Source organism: Vicia villosa, linkage group LG6 (assembly GCF_029867415.1).
Source record: "Vicia villosa cultivar HV-30 ecotype Madison, WI linkage group LG6, Vvil1.0, whole genome shotgun sequence".
Classification (NCBI taxonomy): Eukaryota; Viridiplantae; Streptophyta; class Magnoliopsida; order Fabales; family Fabaceae; genus Vicia; species Vicia villosa.
The window spans coordinates 150,201,080-150,218,253 of record NC_081185.1 but is presented as its reverse complement, the minus strand read 5'-3'; the positions used below and the strand labels follow the sequence as shown (position 1 = coordinate 150,218,253).

Genomic DNA, 17,174 nt, shown 5'->3' with positions numbered 1-17,174 from the left:
TAGAAAGATTCCTATGAGAGATGCAATATGTTTTAAACAAAACTACCTTGAAAGGTTCCTATGAAAGATATGAAATGTTTTAAACAAAACTCACCTAAACAGATTCCTATAAAGGACATGAAACGTTTTAAACAAAACTACCTATAAAGGTTCCTATAAAGGATATGAGAGTGTTTTAAACAAAACTACCTATAAAGGTTCCTATAGAGGATGTGAGATATTTTAAACAAAACTGCCTAGAAAGGTTCCTATAAAGGATATGAAACGTTTTAAACAAAACTACCTATAGAGGTTCCTATAAAGAGAATGATACGTTTTAAACAAAACTACCTATAAAGGTTCCTATAAAGGATATGGCATGTTTTAAACAAAACTACCTATAAAGGTTCCTATAAAGGACGCGACATGTTTTAAACAAAACTATCTAGCAAGATTCCTATAGAGGGCGTGGAATGTTTTAAACAAAACTACCTAGAAAGGTTCCTATAAAGGATACGATATATTTTAAACAAAACTATCTAGAAAGATTCCTATAGAGGACGATGTAATATTTTAAATAAAATTACCTAGAAAGGTTAGGACATGTCTTAAACAAGACTGCTTGGAAAGGTTAGGATAATTGTCTTGGAAAGGTTAGGATAATTGTCTTGGACAAGACTACCTGGAGAGGTAAGAAATTCTTTGGTTGCTTCTGGATTGTCTTTGAAGAAAGACTTCGAATGAGGTATTTGGAATTGTATCTGTGTGCGTTGAGATTGAATCGTGGATACGATCGTATCTGTACTGTAATTGGATGATAACATCTTTTTGATTATGAAGTGACCTGAAAAGGTAGCGTTAGTTTTTTTTATGCAATGTCATGATGCATGTACTATGTAATGAGATTCTCAATGAGAGTTATGCATGTATGCCTATCCCACACTGCGGGATGTGAATAGTGCAGGCGTGAGAAGATCAAATATGCAACAATGCTCTTTATATGATGCTAGTATGACTTCCCGAATATCGGAAATTTTGAGAGATGTGCCCCTGGATTTGATGGAGGGACCTTTCGAGGGAACTCGAATTTCACCATGTCTTGCCTGATATGCATTGCCCCAGTGTTTGAATTCTTGGAAAAGAATGCCCCTAGTCAATAGGATTCTTGATTGTAAGTGTTGGATGTGAAGCAGGAGCTTTTCAGAGTGAGTCACGCGTTTCGGTAGCGCCTGACGGATGGTGATTTGCTGAGTACTCAGAATGAGATAATGTCTTTTATAAGATTACCTGAAGAGGTCCTTGGAAAGAATGGGAAATTGTCTTAAACAAGACTGCGCTTTAAACAAAGCTCGAAGGGATATGTTTGTGCAGATGGTCAAAAATGATTCCTATAGAGGATAAAGACTGTTTATGGGGTTTTAAACAAAACTTAGGAAAAGACATCTTGAAGAAGATCATCCCCAGAAAGGATGGTGAATTGTCTTAGAAAAGACTCTATACTTTAAACAAAGTTTGATAAGGTTTTGGAAATCATAAGAAAAGTTTGAACATGTCTTAAAAGACTGATTGAAAGAAGTTAAGAGATGTCTTACAGAAGACTACCTAGAAAAGGTTCGTAGAAAAGAATATGTCTTAGAGAAGACTGTCTGAAAGGGTTTGAAAAATAGAAGGGATATGAAAATGTGTCTTAAAAGACTATCTGAAAAAGTTCCTAGAAAGGGTAAGGAGTGTTTGAACATGTCTTAAAGAAGACTGCACGGATAGAATGAGAAATATCCTATAAAGGTTCCTGGAAAGGATGTGAGACTAGAATTGTCACCATCTGATACTGAGTGACCTTTGCGACATGCCCCCAGGTGATGGACTTGCCCCATGGGCTATTCAGCGTCCTTAAGAGATTCCATGGATCTTGATTTGATTTGCCCCATGTACATGGTATGATGACGAGTTATGCCATGTGTACACATTAGCCATCCCAGTCATGCATAAGGGATGTTTCTTCTTTTGACGAGTTTTTAAAGCTACTTCGTCAGTCAGTAGGATTTTTAGCCATTAGCCATGCCCCATGCAACTTCTCCCTGATGTTAACATTTAAATCTATATAGACAAGTGTACTTTGTAATGAAATTCATAAGATGCGAATGCATATGTTTGTCTTGAAAGTTTAAAAACATTTTTTTGAATAAAACAAAGTTTTTTTTTTGTAAGAAAGTGATATCAACTCAAAAGTTATAGTAGACCTTAAGGAGTCGGGATACCTTTAGTAACGGTATGCTTTCGAACTAACCATGCTTCAGTTAGGACTTTTAAGGGTTGTAACGTGGCCTGGTTCACGGTTTAAAGAAACAAAAGATAGAGGCTCAAAGTTTATTTGTACCCATCCCAATCTTCGTGATGTTCTCCAGTCCTACACTCAGTTAACTATGCGTTTAAGTTCCAAAAGACTTTGGGAATATTGATATTTTTGATGGTTCAAAAACCAAAGGTTTATCTGCAAAGGCAGTCATTCTCCTTTTTTGTAATATTTTCTTTTGTGAGGGTATGTAATGACCTCTTTTTGACTTTGTTATCCCTAATTTTTTGCCTGAACTGTTCGTTTTAAAACTACAGTCAGCGGGATGCCCCAATTTTGCCTAAGTCTCCTTAATAGGTTTTGACTTAGTAGGCCTTTATATTGCTTTCTTTTTCTTTGCGGACATTGACTGCCAGACTTAATTGATGACGGAGAACCATCAGCGATTATGTTCAAAGGAACAATTTGGAATGATTAAGTTAACTGAGCAGCTACCCTACCCCAGGTTATATATGAAGGGTTTTATTTTATATGAAGGAAAACTCCTACTTCTTTGGCTCAAAGGGGTTGACGAGGGACTAACATCCTTATATCTCCCTTATTAGGAATTGAACAAATGCCTGTACATCGTCAACACGGTCTGTTCGAAAGCGTAGTGTATGAAATTGTGGTATCATTTTCGTCATTCTCCCTCAAAAGGTGTACGACTTTAATCGAGAGTTGAATATCACAAGATGAGAAAACCGAGTAAAAACACAGTTTTAAATATAGTGGGAACACTAGGAATGAATCAAGACAAACGTAAGCAATGCATTAATGATTTTTGAAAAGTACATAGCATATGTCATAAGACTAATGTTTAAACAAACAGAAAGAAATTGCAAATGGAAACAAAACTAATGATCTAAGAAATCCTCCTTCTAGCCACCTATGGTGTTAGACTTGCTAGGATCTTCGAACTCAATGAGCCCTTCTTCAATCAAATCTTGGATCTTGTGCTTCAATGGACCACAATCCTCTGTATCATGACCAGGACTATCTGAATGATAAGCGCACCTAGCATGATGCTTGTACCCGGGAGCGGGGTTAGTCGGAGCTGAATATGGAGGCAGCTGAGTTATCAAGTTCTGACTGAGCAGACGTTGCAGAGCTTGATACAGTGGCATGTGCAATGGGGTGAATGATCGTTTTGGCTTGGACCTCCAGGGGCGTTGGCCACCCTGTTGTTTTTGCTGATCCTTCTGTTGTAGTGTTGGTGTCTGATTAACCAGGATCGCTCCAACAGTGTTGGGTTCCCTTTTTCCGTCATATGACTTTTTTGCGTGATAGGAACCTGAGGGTGCCCCTTGTATCTTCCCATTTTTTATCCCATCTTCAATTCTTTCGCCAATGACTACCATGTCCGAGAACCCCGAAGATGTGCATCCGACCATCTTGTCGTAGTATGGTCCTTGCAAAGTGCTCATAAATATGTCCACCAGTTCTTTGTCCATTAGGGGAGGTTGGACTCGAGAAGCCATTTCCCTCCACCTTTGGGCATACTCCTTGAATGATTCATCCTTCTTATGTGACATGTTTTGTAATTGCATCCGATCGGGTGCCATGTCCAGGTTGTACTTGTAATGCTTCAAGAAGGTGTTGGCCAAATCATTCCAGCTTCGGACAGAAGACTTCTCTAGTTGCATGTACCAGTCAATAGACGCTCCGCTTAAACTTTCTTGAAAGAAATGTATCATCAGCTTTTGATCGTGGGCGTAAGCAGCCATTTTTTCGTACATACATGCGCAAGTGATTCCTCGGGCACGTGAGCCCTTTGTATTTCTCGAAGTCGGGAATCTTGAATTTGTGTGGGATAGTCAAGTCTGAGACCAAACTCATTTCGAAGGTATTCACGTCAAAGACATCGTATCCTTCTATCACTTTTAGTCTCTCCTCCAGCGCCTTGATTTGTTCACTACCCTTGGAGTCTTCCTTAGAGTTAGGAACAGACTGTTGTGTCTGAGGTGCTTGGGCTGTATTGTCCACCTCTTGCACCCCGTATTGTAGATCCAAGTAATCATCATCCTTAGGGATATTGCTAGCAGGAATGCGAACTGTGCGGATTGCCCCTTTGGTTTGTGGAGGAGGGACAAATCCTTCTTGGGAGGCCTCTCCTTTCTCTTGGAATTGGATAACTCTCCTAACAGATCGGACTTGAGGTCTGTCCTTAGCAGGGCCAAAGCCTGGAACAAATCCTAGCAGCGGGTTTTCGTCATTGGGGATCTCATCCTGAACCAGGGTATCCCCAGACTGAACCTCTTTTGCCTTGTCTTGTTTGTCTAGGAGGGCCTTCATGAATTCTAGCATCTGAGCCATACCTCCTTTGACCTCCTCCACACTGACCTTCAGTTGATCCACTTCCTCACGAAGGGCGGCTTGATTCTGTTCCAACTGATCCATTGATTTCTTCTGCTGAAATCTTGTTTGATAGTATGGTCGGGATGTTAGGTTATCCTTCCCAATGGTCCCTTGCTCTGGAGATAGAAGAGGAATCTTCTCTTAATGCCATGAAAATGATGTGCATGCCATGCACGATATGTATGATATTTTTTCTTTTTTTTTTTGAATAAAATATGATGCAAGAATGCCTCTGATGTATGATGAATGGAAAAAGAAATAATAAAAATAAAAAATGATCAACATATATATATACATATAGCACATAATCACATAAGTTCATAGGTTCGACGTAGCGGCTCTTGGGAGCCAACCTTTTAATAGGGGGTTCTAGAAGGTCTCATGGGGTCGTTCGTAGCCTCCGAGACTTTTTGTCTCTTCGGATTTTAGAACAGCTCATTTTATCCATGAGGTTCGAATTTTTGGGGTAGGTTCTCGGAGAGATCAGCCAAGTATCCAGTCCTGCCCTCAACAAAGTCAAGCCTCGTTTTGGACATTTCCGAATACTCAACCCACTCCGAGTGGAATTATCAATGAGACTCGTAGGCGATTCATACTCCCCTATTGATCTCAAAGTTAACTCCCACACTTAAGGTTTTAACACGACATAATATATCCAGCAGTGCATATAAAAATATAACAGCAAGCAATAAAATATAAATATATTAACATAAACAATTAAATATAAACATATTATAAACAATTAAATATTTTTTAGACAAAAAAACAAAAAAATAATTGCAAACCCTAAAAAAGGCGAATTAGCCAAACCCTAAAAAGTTGTCAAACCTAAACCCTGCCAAAACCTAAAACCTATAGGAGCATAGTATTCACCATTTAAGTTGTCCCCAGCAGAGTCGCCAGCTGTAGCAACCTGCCTAAAAATTTAACTTAGAGAGTCGCCACCTATTCTGAAGGGCGAATAGGAAACCCTACGCAGATGTGAGATTCAGGGTAAGTTACTATATTCAGGTCGAGGGAAGGTGTTAGGCACCCCCAACCCTTTCCTATTGGCTTTGAATCTAAGGCAAAGGTTTGATGGCTAAGAGTATTAAGGTAAGGTTTATGCTAAAGAATTGAATAAGGGGAGAATTGAGATTTTAGGGTGGGGGACTCGCCTTGTTGCCAAGTGCCTACGTACCTCCTTATAGAGGATCAGAGTCTACGTAGTTCGGGCACAGGATTGTACGCCTTAGAGTTGAATTGAATGTATTTGAATTTGTTTTGAAGTTGTTTTGAAATGCGAATGTTCGAAGGTATCTTGAGTTACCTTATCGTAGTTGTGAACATCGCAGTGTTGAAACACCGTAGTATCGTGGTTTAGTGTATTTTGAGTGTTTTAGGATTTGGGCGTACAACCCTGGTTTGATATGGCACTATTAACCGCAACGATCAATAGATTCGATCGCCATAGTTAACAGATTGAAAGTTGTATCGTTACCAATTTTAATCAATTGATTTGATTATTACTAATAACGAATTATAGTATTTTTTATAATTTTTGAATTAATTGGTATCGTTACCCCTCGTAATCGATTGATTCGATTAAAAAGAATAACGAATTAGAAATGAGGAAATTGAATAGTTAATCATCGCAACCAATGAGGATGGTTGAAACCATTTAACTAAATAGAAATTATTTGTATTTTAATTAAATAAACATTTTAATTAAAATTATTATTGCCCATAGCGATTAATCGATTTAATCGGCACGGACAACAAATTGGCATTTTAATATAAATATCACATATTAATCTTTATTTATAAAAATAATTGTTAATATATAAATAATATATTAAAAGAATTAATTAAAACAAATATTTAATTAAAACTATGTTAGTTTGTTAGGATTAGAATTTAGTGTGGTTGTTAGTATGGTGCATGATATGGCCATCAGATTTGGAGGCGCTAGATCTAAGTTAGTGGTGGCTGGATGGTTCAGATTTTGAGAGTCTATGATGAACCCCATCATGGTGTACGCGCTGGATCAGGAGTTAGTAATTTTATAAAAAATAACAAGGGCCAGGGATCGAACCCTGGACCCTAGGGACAACACACATGTGCGCTAACCACCCCAACCACATGCATCAGTTGTAAACCCAGCGCGCACTAAACAACAAAAAGAAAATAACTGGAACATATGGGAAACGCGCGCGCGAATTCAAATAAGCCAGTGGCGCAGGGACACGTCATCATCGTCCCAACCAGCCTGCAACATCTTCAAAGATTTGCTACGGTTTAGCTAGGGGTCACGTCGTAGCAAAACCAACTTAAGAAAAATAGCGAATAGCCCCCTCCTTCATATAAATGTTTCGCGACCCCCCTACCTCCTCCGTTTTGATCTTACGAGCCTAACTACGCCCTTGAACCCCTCCAATTTTACACCTATCAGAAAGCCCTAAATTGAAACCTAAAAACTCCACTCGGCCTCCAATGGCCGATAATGCATAAGACCCCCAAACTTCAAACCACTTACCCAGAAACAATCACAACAATGAAACAAAGCATAACACACCAACAATTTCACGTAAGAACGCAGAGATTGGCCCAATCGATCAAAGTTCAGTGCGACTTACCAGGGCCTATGTGGAGATATTCTGGGGTTGTTGTTGAAGCGTGAGTATCCCAATAGCTTCAGAATGATCCCATGAGTCTTTAGCAATCCTTGTCTCTCCTTGAAAGTTCCAAATTCCACGAAACCGAAATCAAGTTCTTGATGAAATTTTTTTGTTCTTGAAACCCTTCTCTGCAGAATTGTGCGTCCCCTAGTCCTTTGGCTTGTCTTTACTACTTATAGGGAACAAGATTAGGTCAACAAAAAGAGCCCAAAGCCTTTGCATCCAATCCTGCCATATTTGTGAAGATTTGATTTGCTTCTTGATTCCAAACCTTCTATTTTGGCCAAAATCTTTCCCCATTAGGTTATGCACGAAAATTGAAATATATTTTACCATTAATATTAATTGGAAATCACAAAAATATGTTTTCCAACAAAATATTTGATTTTCTTTTAATTAACTTATTTTAAATCATTAAAAAATGAAATAAAATTATATATTAATTAAATAGAAAGTAAAATTTGTGGAATGGGGTTTGGGCAACTTGTGGATCAAGTTTGAGTTGTAAAATATAGGCCCATTTGCAAAATTCTCCGCTTTGAACCCTCTTTACTTCACATTTTGCTTCCCAAAAATGCTCAACTTTGATCAAGCATATCTCACTCAATTTTTTAGCTATGAGGGAGTTCTAAGACTTTTTGGAAACCTCAAGAGGTCCTCTATAAGCCACTTTGGAATGTATTTTTCATTTGGGGCTTTTATCTTGATCATATCCTCTTTGACAAAAAACTGCTTTTGGAGGATGCCTGAAAAGGACCTGTAATCTTTTGCACTGTATCTCTCAAATGAATCATTTTTAGCTCTGGCTTGTGAGAGACAAAGTTGTAGAGAATCCAATTTCCTTTAAAATAGGCTTTGAGTGGGGAATTTTTGATGTTCCATGTGAAAGTTATGCCCAGTCAAAGTTGGGTTGACTTTCTCCTAAGAAACCCTAATTTGAACCTTTTTGTATTTGTTCATCTCTGAGTTTCTATTAATGGAATCATGATCATTTTTGATCAAATGATGGTTATACTCCTCTATACTTGATGTTTGACCAATGATCATAATTTGAATCATGCTTTGATTGCAGTTGACCTTCAGGTTTGAATCAATTGACTGTGGATCTTGGGGATTGTTTGAGCAAAGCTTTGGCATTGAATCTTGAACTCTGAATCATTGTGAATGGAACATGGAGGGCAAATTTTGGGGTATGACACTAAACTTGCTCATTTCTCAACCAAATGGGATGATGTAAACATGAATTTCGCTATAAATTTCCTCACGAATCCAGATATGTAACTAATATTGATTTATATCAACTACAACTGTCTAATTCTTCAGAAAACACGAAGAATACATAAACCCTAATTTTAAAATTAAATGATGATGAAGATGGATAAATGAATGATTATAGAGAGTTTTTAATCCTCTGATGATGCTGAGTGAACTGGTATCGAGATATATTGCAAAAAGTACTTAAATAAGAGTGTTAGAGTTTGAAAAAATACCTCTGAAAATGGAGGTTGATGGCTATGGTGGAGAGCTTCTGGCTATGGATGGATGATCACAAAAGCTTCCTGGTGACTCAGTGATGCTAACTGAATGCTTATTGCAACTTGAATGCTTCAGAATTGCCCTACTGGACACCTTCTATTTGAGCTTCAAATGAACATGGAAGTTAGTGATTCTGTGGTTACAGATGTGCTGCAGGCATCTGAATAGCTTCACAACACCCCTAGGAACATGTTGATGTGCTTAGATTTGTTTGACACCCTCTGAATTGTTCTACAGACCTCCAACTGCTTAAGCTCCAAAATGAAAGTGACTATGGTGTTTCTCCACTTCCAGAAGTGTTCCAGGTGCTTGGATCACTTCTAATGAACCTCCTTGAGATGTTAGAAGGCTCACTTTCAAAAGAAGAGCTCAGGTTTGAAGAATTCGATTCTTCTTGCCAAAGAACTTTTGAAAACCATAAGCATGAGGGAGAGAAGGAGAAAGCAAGATTTTTGAGTTGCTTTGGTCTGTTGAATACTGAGGAAGACACTTTTATTTATAGGCAAATAGCTCAGTACAATTGGAGAGAGTGAGCTTGCTTAGTGAGGTAGTTTTGGTTTCTTGGCCATGAAGAAATTCAAAGAATCTCACAAATGTAATGATGTCAAATAATCAAACTTTAACTTTATTTATAAAGCTCTTATATTTAACTTCAACTTAAAAATAATTTTTACAATTGAATTTTTTTTGTCAAACGGTATAAATTTGAGTAAGATTAGACTCACTCTTACTCGACAATGTTTGTATTTGTCAGAGTTTATCTTAGCTGAAAGATCAACATATATCTATATCATAGTGTATCGAGTGATCTTTACCGACATTTTTTTTTATAGATGCAAACACTATGTATTATATATTTATTTCTCCATACCTAATTCATAACCATTACTTATCCAAAAGTTTTCTAAAATATAATTCTTGCTTAAATTTTAATTTCATTTTTCAATAAAAAAAAACTCACAATCATTAAAAAAATTATGTCAATGCTGATTAGTGACTAACTCATCAAACAAATGGAGTATTTAATAACTGACTATAGGTCTCCCAACAACCCATAAAGATTCGCTTCATATGTTTTATGTTTCTTCACATTTCTACTATACAATCTCATCAACCATTCACATTGCCTTTCTATTGTTCATATATATCACACCTTCTCAATCATCTTAAAACACCCATTATGTAATCAGTTAAAAAAAGTATACTGTACAGAGGAAAAGTCACCTTCACTTGAATCCAAAAATCAACCAACCACTCTTGGGGAAAAACTTATGACAAAAACTCTACAAATACAATGAAATTCATTCTATAACCGATCTTAGTGTAAAGAAAAACTTATACATAATATAATAATGTACACTATCTCAATCCAAAAAAAAAAAAAAATAGTATAAGCTAAGAAGAAAATTAAGCGTCATGAGCCGTATTTGCTGGCAGACGCTATAGCTACAGCCTGCGCCCACACTTTCAGCCGTGCCTTCACATCTCTTGGATCATCACCTAAATAACATGAACAAGAAAAACAAATTCAAATTCTAACTTAATTAATCTCTTATCACATTTTTCGTAAGTCTCAGATGCAGACACAGACATACTCCCTCAAACATACTCCATCAGAATGAATAAATTGAATGTAATCATATGTATATGTATTAGATGAGACTTTTTTTTTAAAGGTGTCAGTGCTAGCGATGTTTATGCCATATTTGAGACTTACCGGGACCGGAGATTCGCCAATTAGCGATCGGTGAATTACCACCACTACTAGTATTATCAATTGTTGAATTAGAGAAAGAAACAGCAGAAATTCTTTCATGTTCCAACTCAAATCCAAGATCTCTACAAGCTTTAACTTCATCCAAATCCATACACAAACTCCTACTCCCACCTTTAGGTCTAGCAATCACCATCACACCATTTCCATTACTCTGATCACTCTCACCACTATTCCCTCCACTCTCCTTCATTTTCTTCTTCTCATCCCACAAATTCTCCCAACTACTTCCCCTCTCAAACACACTCTTCCTCCTCCTCCTACTCCTACTCCTCTTCCCAGAATCACCACCGCCGCTATTTGTTCTTGTTTCTTTTCTAACTTCATTCTCACTTGCATAGTCTTTCACCCCGGGCGGAACCAAATTAGTCCTCCTTCGCGGCGGTGTCGCCGGTAACGAATAGCAACTACCTGACTCATTTTCAGAGCCAGAGGACAAACCTGTTTCTAGTAACCGATCATCTTTTTCTTCAGCTTCATCGTCTCCATCAGCTTCGAAGCTTTCTATGGACAAGTGTGACATACAAACGGAAGCTAGATTTTCTACATCTGCTTCGAAACTGCTTGTACAAACTGAAAGCCTGGATAAATTATGATGATTTTGATTATGATTTTGATTTTGATTTTGATGATGATGATGGTGATGAAAAAGGTCATTCATATCATCTTCATCATAGTCTTCATCTTGTAATGAAGATTGAGTTGTCATCATAGTTTCATCTGAAGCCATATAAGAAAGAGGAGTGTGTGTGGGTGTATATAGTAAATAAGGGGGTGTGGTGTTTTGTTGCGTTGAGTGTTTAGAGAATGTGAATCATTCGTTTCTTGTGATAAGGTAGAGAATTAGTAGTAGAGGAGCATCTTCAATCAACTACTCTATTTATGCCAAATTTTGATACGTTTTCTTTTCTTATTTTTATATTAAAAAAATTAAAAAAAAAAAAAAATTCAAAATCACTTGAATGATAAGAATCTCTTACAATTTATCCAGAGGTTTTAGGTTTGAACTGAATTATTTTAAAAACGCAACAATGCTAGGAGTGTGTTTGGATTGACGGTGAATATAAATGATTCTATTGAAATTGAATTTGATAAAATTGATTTTAATAGAATTGAGTTTAATAGTATTGATTTATATTTAGATATAATTATGTAAAAATGAGTTGAACAATAAATTTCAGTGTAAAATTTATTCAGAATTAATTCTAGAGGTAGAAGTTAATAAATTTTGAAGGCAGAATCAATTTTACTTTTGATAAAACAAACATCTCAAAATCATCCTGAATCAATTCTACACTTCTAGAAGTGATTCCAGATCTTTCAAAAGTCAATCTAAACATATTATGAATTCTCTTAATAAAAAAAATTTGTCATCGGTTGTGACATTTTTGCTTGAAGAATTAGTCTCCGCAGTCTCGAACAATTTTATATAAAGAAAAAATGGTTAGTCTCATCTAAATTTTAATTTTGGCTCGTGTGCCAGGTGATGACGTGGCAGTCAAATATTTGATGGAAAGTGAATTAATGGGATTGGATTGAGGTTAGTTACATCAAAAGTTTATATTTAAAAAATTTTCCGGGTCGGTTAGTGATATTATTATTAAGTGAATTTTGTTACTATGTGAGAATGTGATTTTTTTATCTCAAATGTGTAGAGTTGTTATCTAGTACTAGTAACACGTGATTAACTTTGATTTGAGGATTAATATAGTAATATATTGCTATGGTTTCTACTTTGAAACAACACGGAGTTAACGCGGAGATTACATATGAAGATTAGTTATTAATTTAGATTACACAATGTAAACTGTCAATTGGTAGAAGCTCTTGGGCATTACATTCAAAATAATGACGAAATACTATTTGGAATGTAGTAATTGAAATAACTAAGAGGAAAGTAAGCGATAAATTTCTCTATTAAAAAACTATTTAACAATATATATATATATATATATATATATATATATATATATATATATATATATATATATATATATATATATATATATATATATATATATATATATATTGTGTTATTAATTTTGACAAAGTTTAAAGACTATTTTGTTCATATCGATCATAGCTTGTCATACATTATCGTATTGGAGAATCTTAGAGGAACGTGATAATAATTTTGTTAAACCTCATAATCCTATTTGCCATATCCTGAAGAAGAAGAAAGATTATGAGAATGTCATTGTGTCGACAAAAGATTAGTTGGGTGAAGGGGGAAGTAATGTATACATGGAGTGGAAACCACCTACAGTTGGCATGTCGAAATTTAATACAGATGGAGCCAGTAAAAGGGGTCAGGAGGCTGGTTGTGGAGGAATTATTCGAGATCACAATAGAGATTAGAGAGGAAGTTTTTCTAAATATTTAGGTAGATGTAGTGCCATGACTGCTGAATTTTGGGGGGGTCGTCGAGGGCCTGAAGCTTACTCTCTCCTTGGGCATTAGGAAGGTGAAACTAAATGTTGACTCAATGATGGTAATTAAAGTTATTGAGGAAGGTGTTACGGTGCAGTTAGATTGTGTCTCCCTTCTGAGACAAATTAAGGAGAGGATTGCGGTTCATGAGTTGGTTTTTATTTCGTATGCTCCTAGATCTACGAACATGTGTGTTGACGCGCTATCTAGTAGAGGTTATATGGACAAAAGTGATTCAGTTCATCTTATTGCTCCAGAGTTTTTTTGGCCGCTCGTTAGGCATTATGCCCTCCATTGTATAAAAAAAGTGCATTGAGCATAATCTTTTCCAATCAAATACAACTTTATACTCATCACACTAGATATAGATATGGCAACGAAACTTGTATTTTAAATTTATTTAATTTGTCATCTATTAAACTTTATTATAAAAATATGAATTTGTTTGAATAAATAACTTATTTTTATAACAAAAAAATTAATTAATTTTTAAATTTTAAATTCTTCATTATGCTATAAATAATTTTTATATGCAATTTTAAAGAACTTATATAAATAAATTTATAAAAAATATCATAAACTGTTTAACAAAATATCTCTAGCTAAATTTAAATAAGACCAACAAAACAAATCTTTGATTTGTCACTTATCCTAATTCACCTAATTTTTTCAAAAAGAAATTAATACACAAAGACTATAAGAGGTTAATATCACCACTAATCTTTAATTATTGTATGCCAACTGGCAATGAATCATCTAACAAACTATACTACTCCTAGACCTAGTTAAATGGCCAAAATAAAATTTAAGAGTAAAGCTTAATTTTCAACCTTTTATTATAATTCTGGTTTATCCCTATCATTAATTTAGTAATACTACTAATTTGGGTAAGATGTAAAAGGATAAAAAGGGAAATACGTTATGACTTATTTGAGCATAATGATAGCGTTACTTTTTCAGCCACAATCATTCAACCAACAGCAAAAGAACACAATTCAATTATTTTGATGGTGCCAACTGGGATTGGGCATTTCCTTAGTCCTTACCTTTACCTCAAGGCATTTCTTTATTTTATTTCAAATTTTCAAATCTAACCTCAACAGAAGAAATTAAAAAAAAAAAAAATTATCTCCACGTGCAACTTTTCCTACGTACTTGGGTTCATTTTTTCCTAACTGATTCAAGACACCTGTCCACGTTTCTTACGCTTTTGATTATTTATATTGTATGATGATTATGACCTTTGACCAAAAATTTAGAAACGAAGGAATAGATTGAAATGAAAGGATATATATAGTTGAGTTTCAATGTTTTGAATAAATTATTTTTAGTAGATAAGAAATTATGAAAACTGAAAATATTTAACGAAGTGATATGTGGATTTTTATTTAAATACTTTTTTTTTTTACAATAAAAGATTTGAAAGTGCAAAGAACTGGGAAGAAATTTTAATAAATCAAGAAATGAGATCTGAGAGATATTATCGGTTAGGATAATCTATAATTCATTCTTTAAGAAATTTAAAATAACGAAGAGTTCATTGATATCTAAACTAAAATTATAATTGGCGAGCGAATCTCCACATTGATTTTATTTACTCAAAAAAATAATAAATTTGATATGTTGATTCTTTTGTGATATCTTTTTTATTTTACGAATTAAGGTAGGAAATTATGTTCCTCTCCAATTTATTGGTTGATAACATTTATCAAAATATTTGAGTCACTTTCGACCACCGAATACGTAATTCTTTACTTCTAAAAAAATTTCATCTTATTTTATGAACATAGTCCATCCTCCAATTTTCGAAGAAATTTTTTAAAAGGCCTCCACATCCCGCCATTGATGTAGACTTCTTGTCAATCTTATTGCAATTGACCTTAATTTAATTACTATTCAAACCATACCAACGAACATTTTTAATCTCTAGGTTTAAGGACCTAACATTATTTCTCACACGATTTTCATTTTCAATCTCCTTCACTAAATGCATAATTTAGTTTGTTGGATTGTCTGATTCCTAAAAACCTTCTTCAAACAATAACTAGTTCCTCTATTTTCACAAGAAGGGTTATTTCCACTTCCAAATGATATTTTTGTTAGTATCCAAATTAATATTAGGTAGATATCAAGCAAGATATTTACAAACATTGTCCAAAGATAAGAAAATCATGATCTATATTGTCACCCACTCTAACTTATCCGCGCCATCTTCAATAAGGGGTTGGAATAACCATAATTGATTAATCTGTTCATCTGTGAATCAAATCTGAAGTAACTTAAGATTTCAGTTCTCTTCTGTATTGACATGTATTTAACCATAAATGTAGTATCCACAATCATATATGGTTAGGTCAAATTAAAGAAAAATGATTGTTTTGTTAGAGTCAAATGGTCAAGTCAAAAATTGATCATGTCGTCCCAAAGCTTTCACTTTATATTCTCTTAGAACTTTCTCACATCTTTGTAGAACGATTTCCATAATAGATAATCATTCGACTTCTAAATAATATTTTTCACCATGGTTTAATTTATGTCATACTTATCAATGAGCACCTGACACCACAAATTATTAGGGCTAGTCAATACATCATCCATTATTTAAGTTTGTTTGATGAATAAGTTGTTTAGATCCTTAGGCATACATTAATCCTCTAAATTGATCATACAAGGCTTGTGGATCGTCTATGTGTCTCTTCAAATAAACCCTTTTCAAAGTTTTTTCAACTCATTACATAGTTATAGAGATTTTAACAAACTACATATCAAAGTAATGGATATAACTTAACACCAGCATGGCAACATACACAAGATAAATCTACCGGCCAAGAACAATCACAATTTTAGTAACAAAATTTATATATCACATATCACACTATAAATTTATATATCACAACTATAGAGAAAAATATGACATAAGTCCTAAAAAATTCTAGTTAATCAATCTTATGAATGAGTATAAAAAAGTATTATTCGCAATGCTAATGCTAATTAATGACATGTCACTCCAAACACTTCTAACAAAATGGTGTAAATATAGAGTTACAATTCCCCCAACAATTCTAATAAAAGAATGATGAATAACCCACCATCTTCACCTGAGAAATTCATATCAAAGAGAATCTTCTTGACTTCCTTCAATATAAGGCATAGTACTAAAAATACCTGATAATTCTTCCAAATCAGTAGGGTATGAGAAAAATGCAAAATATTCTATTTTATTTAGTGTGAGTATATTTTGAAAGACATATGTAGAATATTTTTAATTTTCATTTTAATGTAGGGTGTTTTAGATTATTATTTTTTATAAAAGTGGATTATTTTTTTTAAAGAAAAGGTAAAGTTATTTATTCCATTTAACATTAAGAATAAAAACTAAAAAACTATCAAAATTAATGTAACTATTAGTTGTATCAACTTTTTGAGTAATTCTATAAATATACCACTCGTATAATAAATTGTAAAATATTAAATATACTTTTTTATATTAAAACATAAACATTAAATGATGATTAAAAAAATTTAAATAAAAAATATCTTGAAAACTATGAAAATATTTTTATAAACAAAACTTAGAAAATATTTGAAAAATTTCTTATATCACCTCTGTCCCTATTTAATCCTTTAAAATAAATCTAAAAAAAAAATTTAAAAAGATTTTGATATAAATTTAATAATAATTTATGTAATTTGATAATACATTTTAAAATTAAAAAGTATGTATAAAAAAAGATAAATATTTTTTAAAAAAGAACCTTATGTTTATAGAAGGAGGCAGTAAAAAAGACAGAAGGTATAGTATATACTCTCCTTGGTCGTAGATAACAAAGGTAACACAGAATCCAGAAAAAAACAGAACAACCTTAGACACTGTGTCTGGTTCTTATTAGAGAGTCTTCACCACGTGGAAATAATCGGTGCATCCAATGCTTATTTGATTTGATTCATTCATTCCATGGAGAGTGATTGATAGTGAAAGTGGGTCCCAACCATTCACTCTTGTTGGTGAAGCCATGAGTTGCAGGCCACTGATTTTTCATTTTTTGTTTTTAAAAATGGTTTTTTCAGCCTCCTTTTTTCTTTAATATAGTTTTGTTTTTCATTTGTC

General features: G+C 34.2%; 1 protein-coding gene across 1 annotated transcript; it reads right to left on the bottom strand.

Moving 5' to 3' along the window:
- Positions 1-9,883: 9,883 nt before the first annotated feature.
- On the bottom strand, positions 9,884-11,496 carry LOC131612748 (uncharacterized). The gene is made up of 2 exons (XM_058884500.1): positions 10,580-11,496; positions 9,884-10,362 (listed from the first exon to the last, which is right to left on the bottom strand). The coding sequence occupies exons 1-2, from the start codon at positions 11,364-11,366 to the stop codon at positions 10,277-10,279; spliced, it is 873 nt and encodes a 290-aa protein (XP_058740483.1). The 5' UTR covers positions 11,367-11,496; the 3' UTR covers positions 9,884-10,276.
- Positions 11,497-17,174: the final 5,678 nt, after the last annotated feature.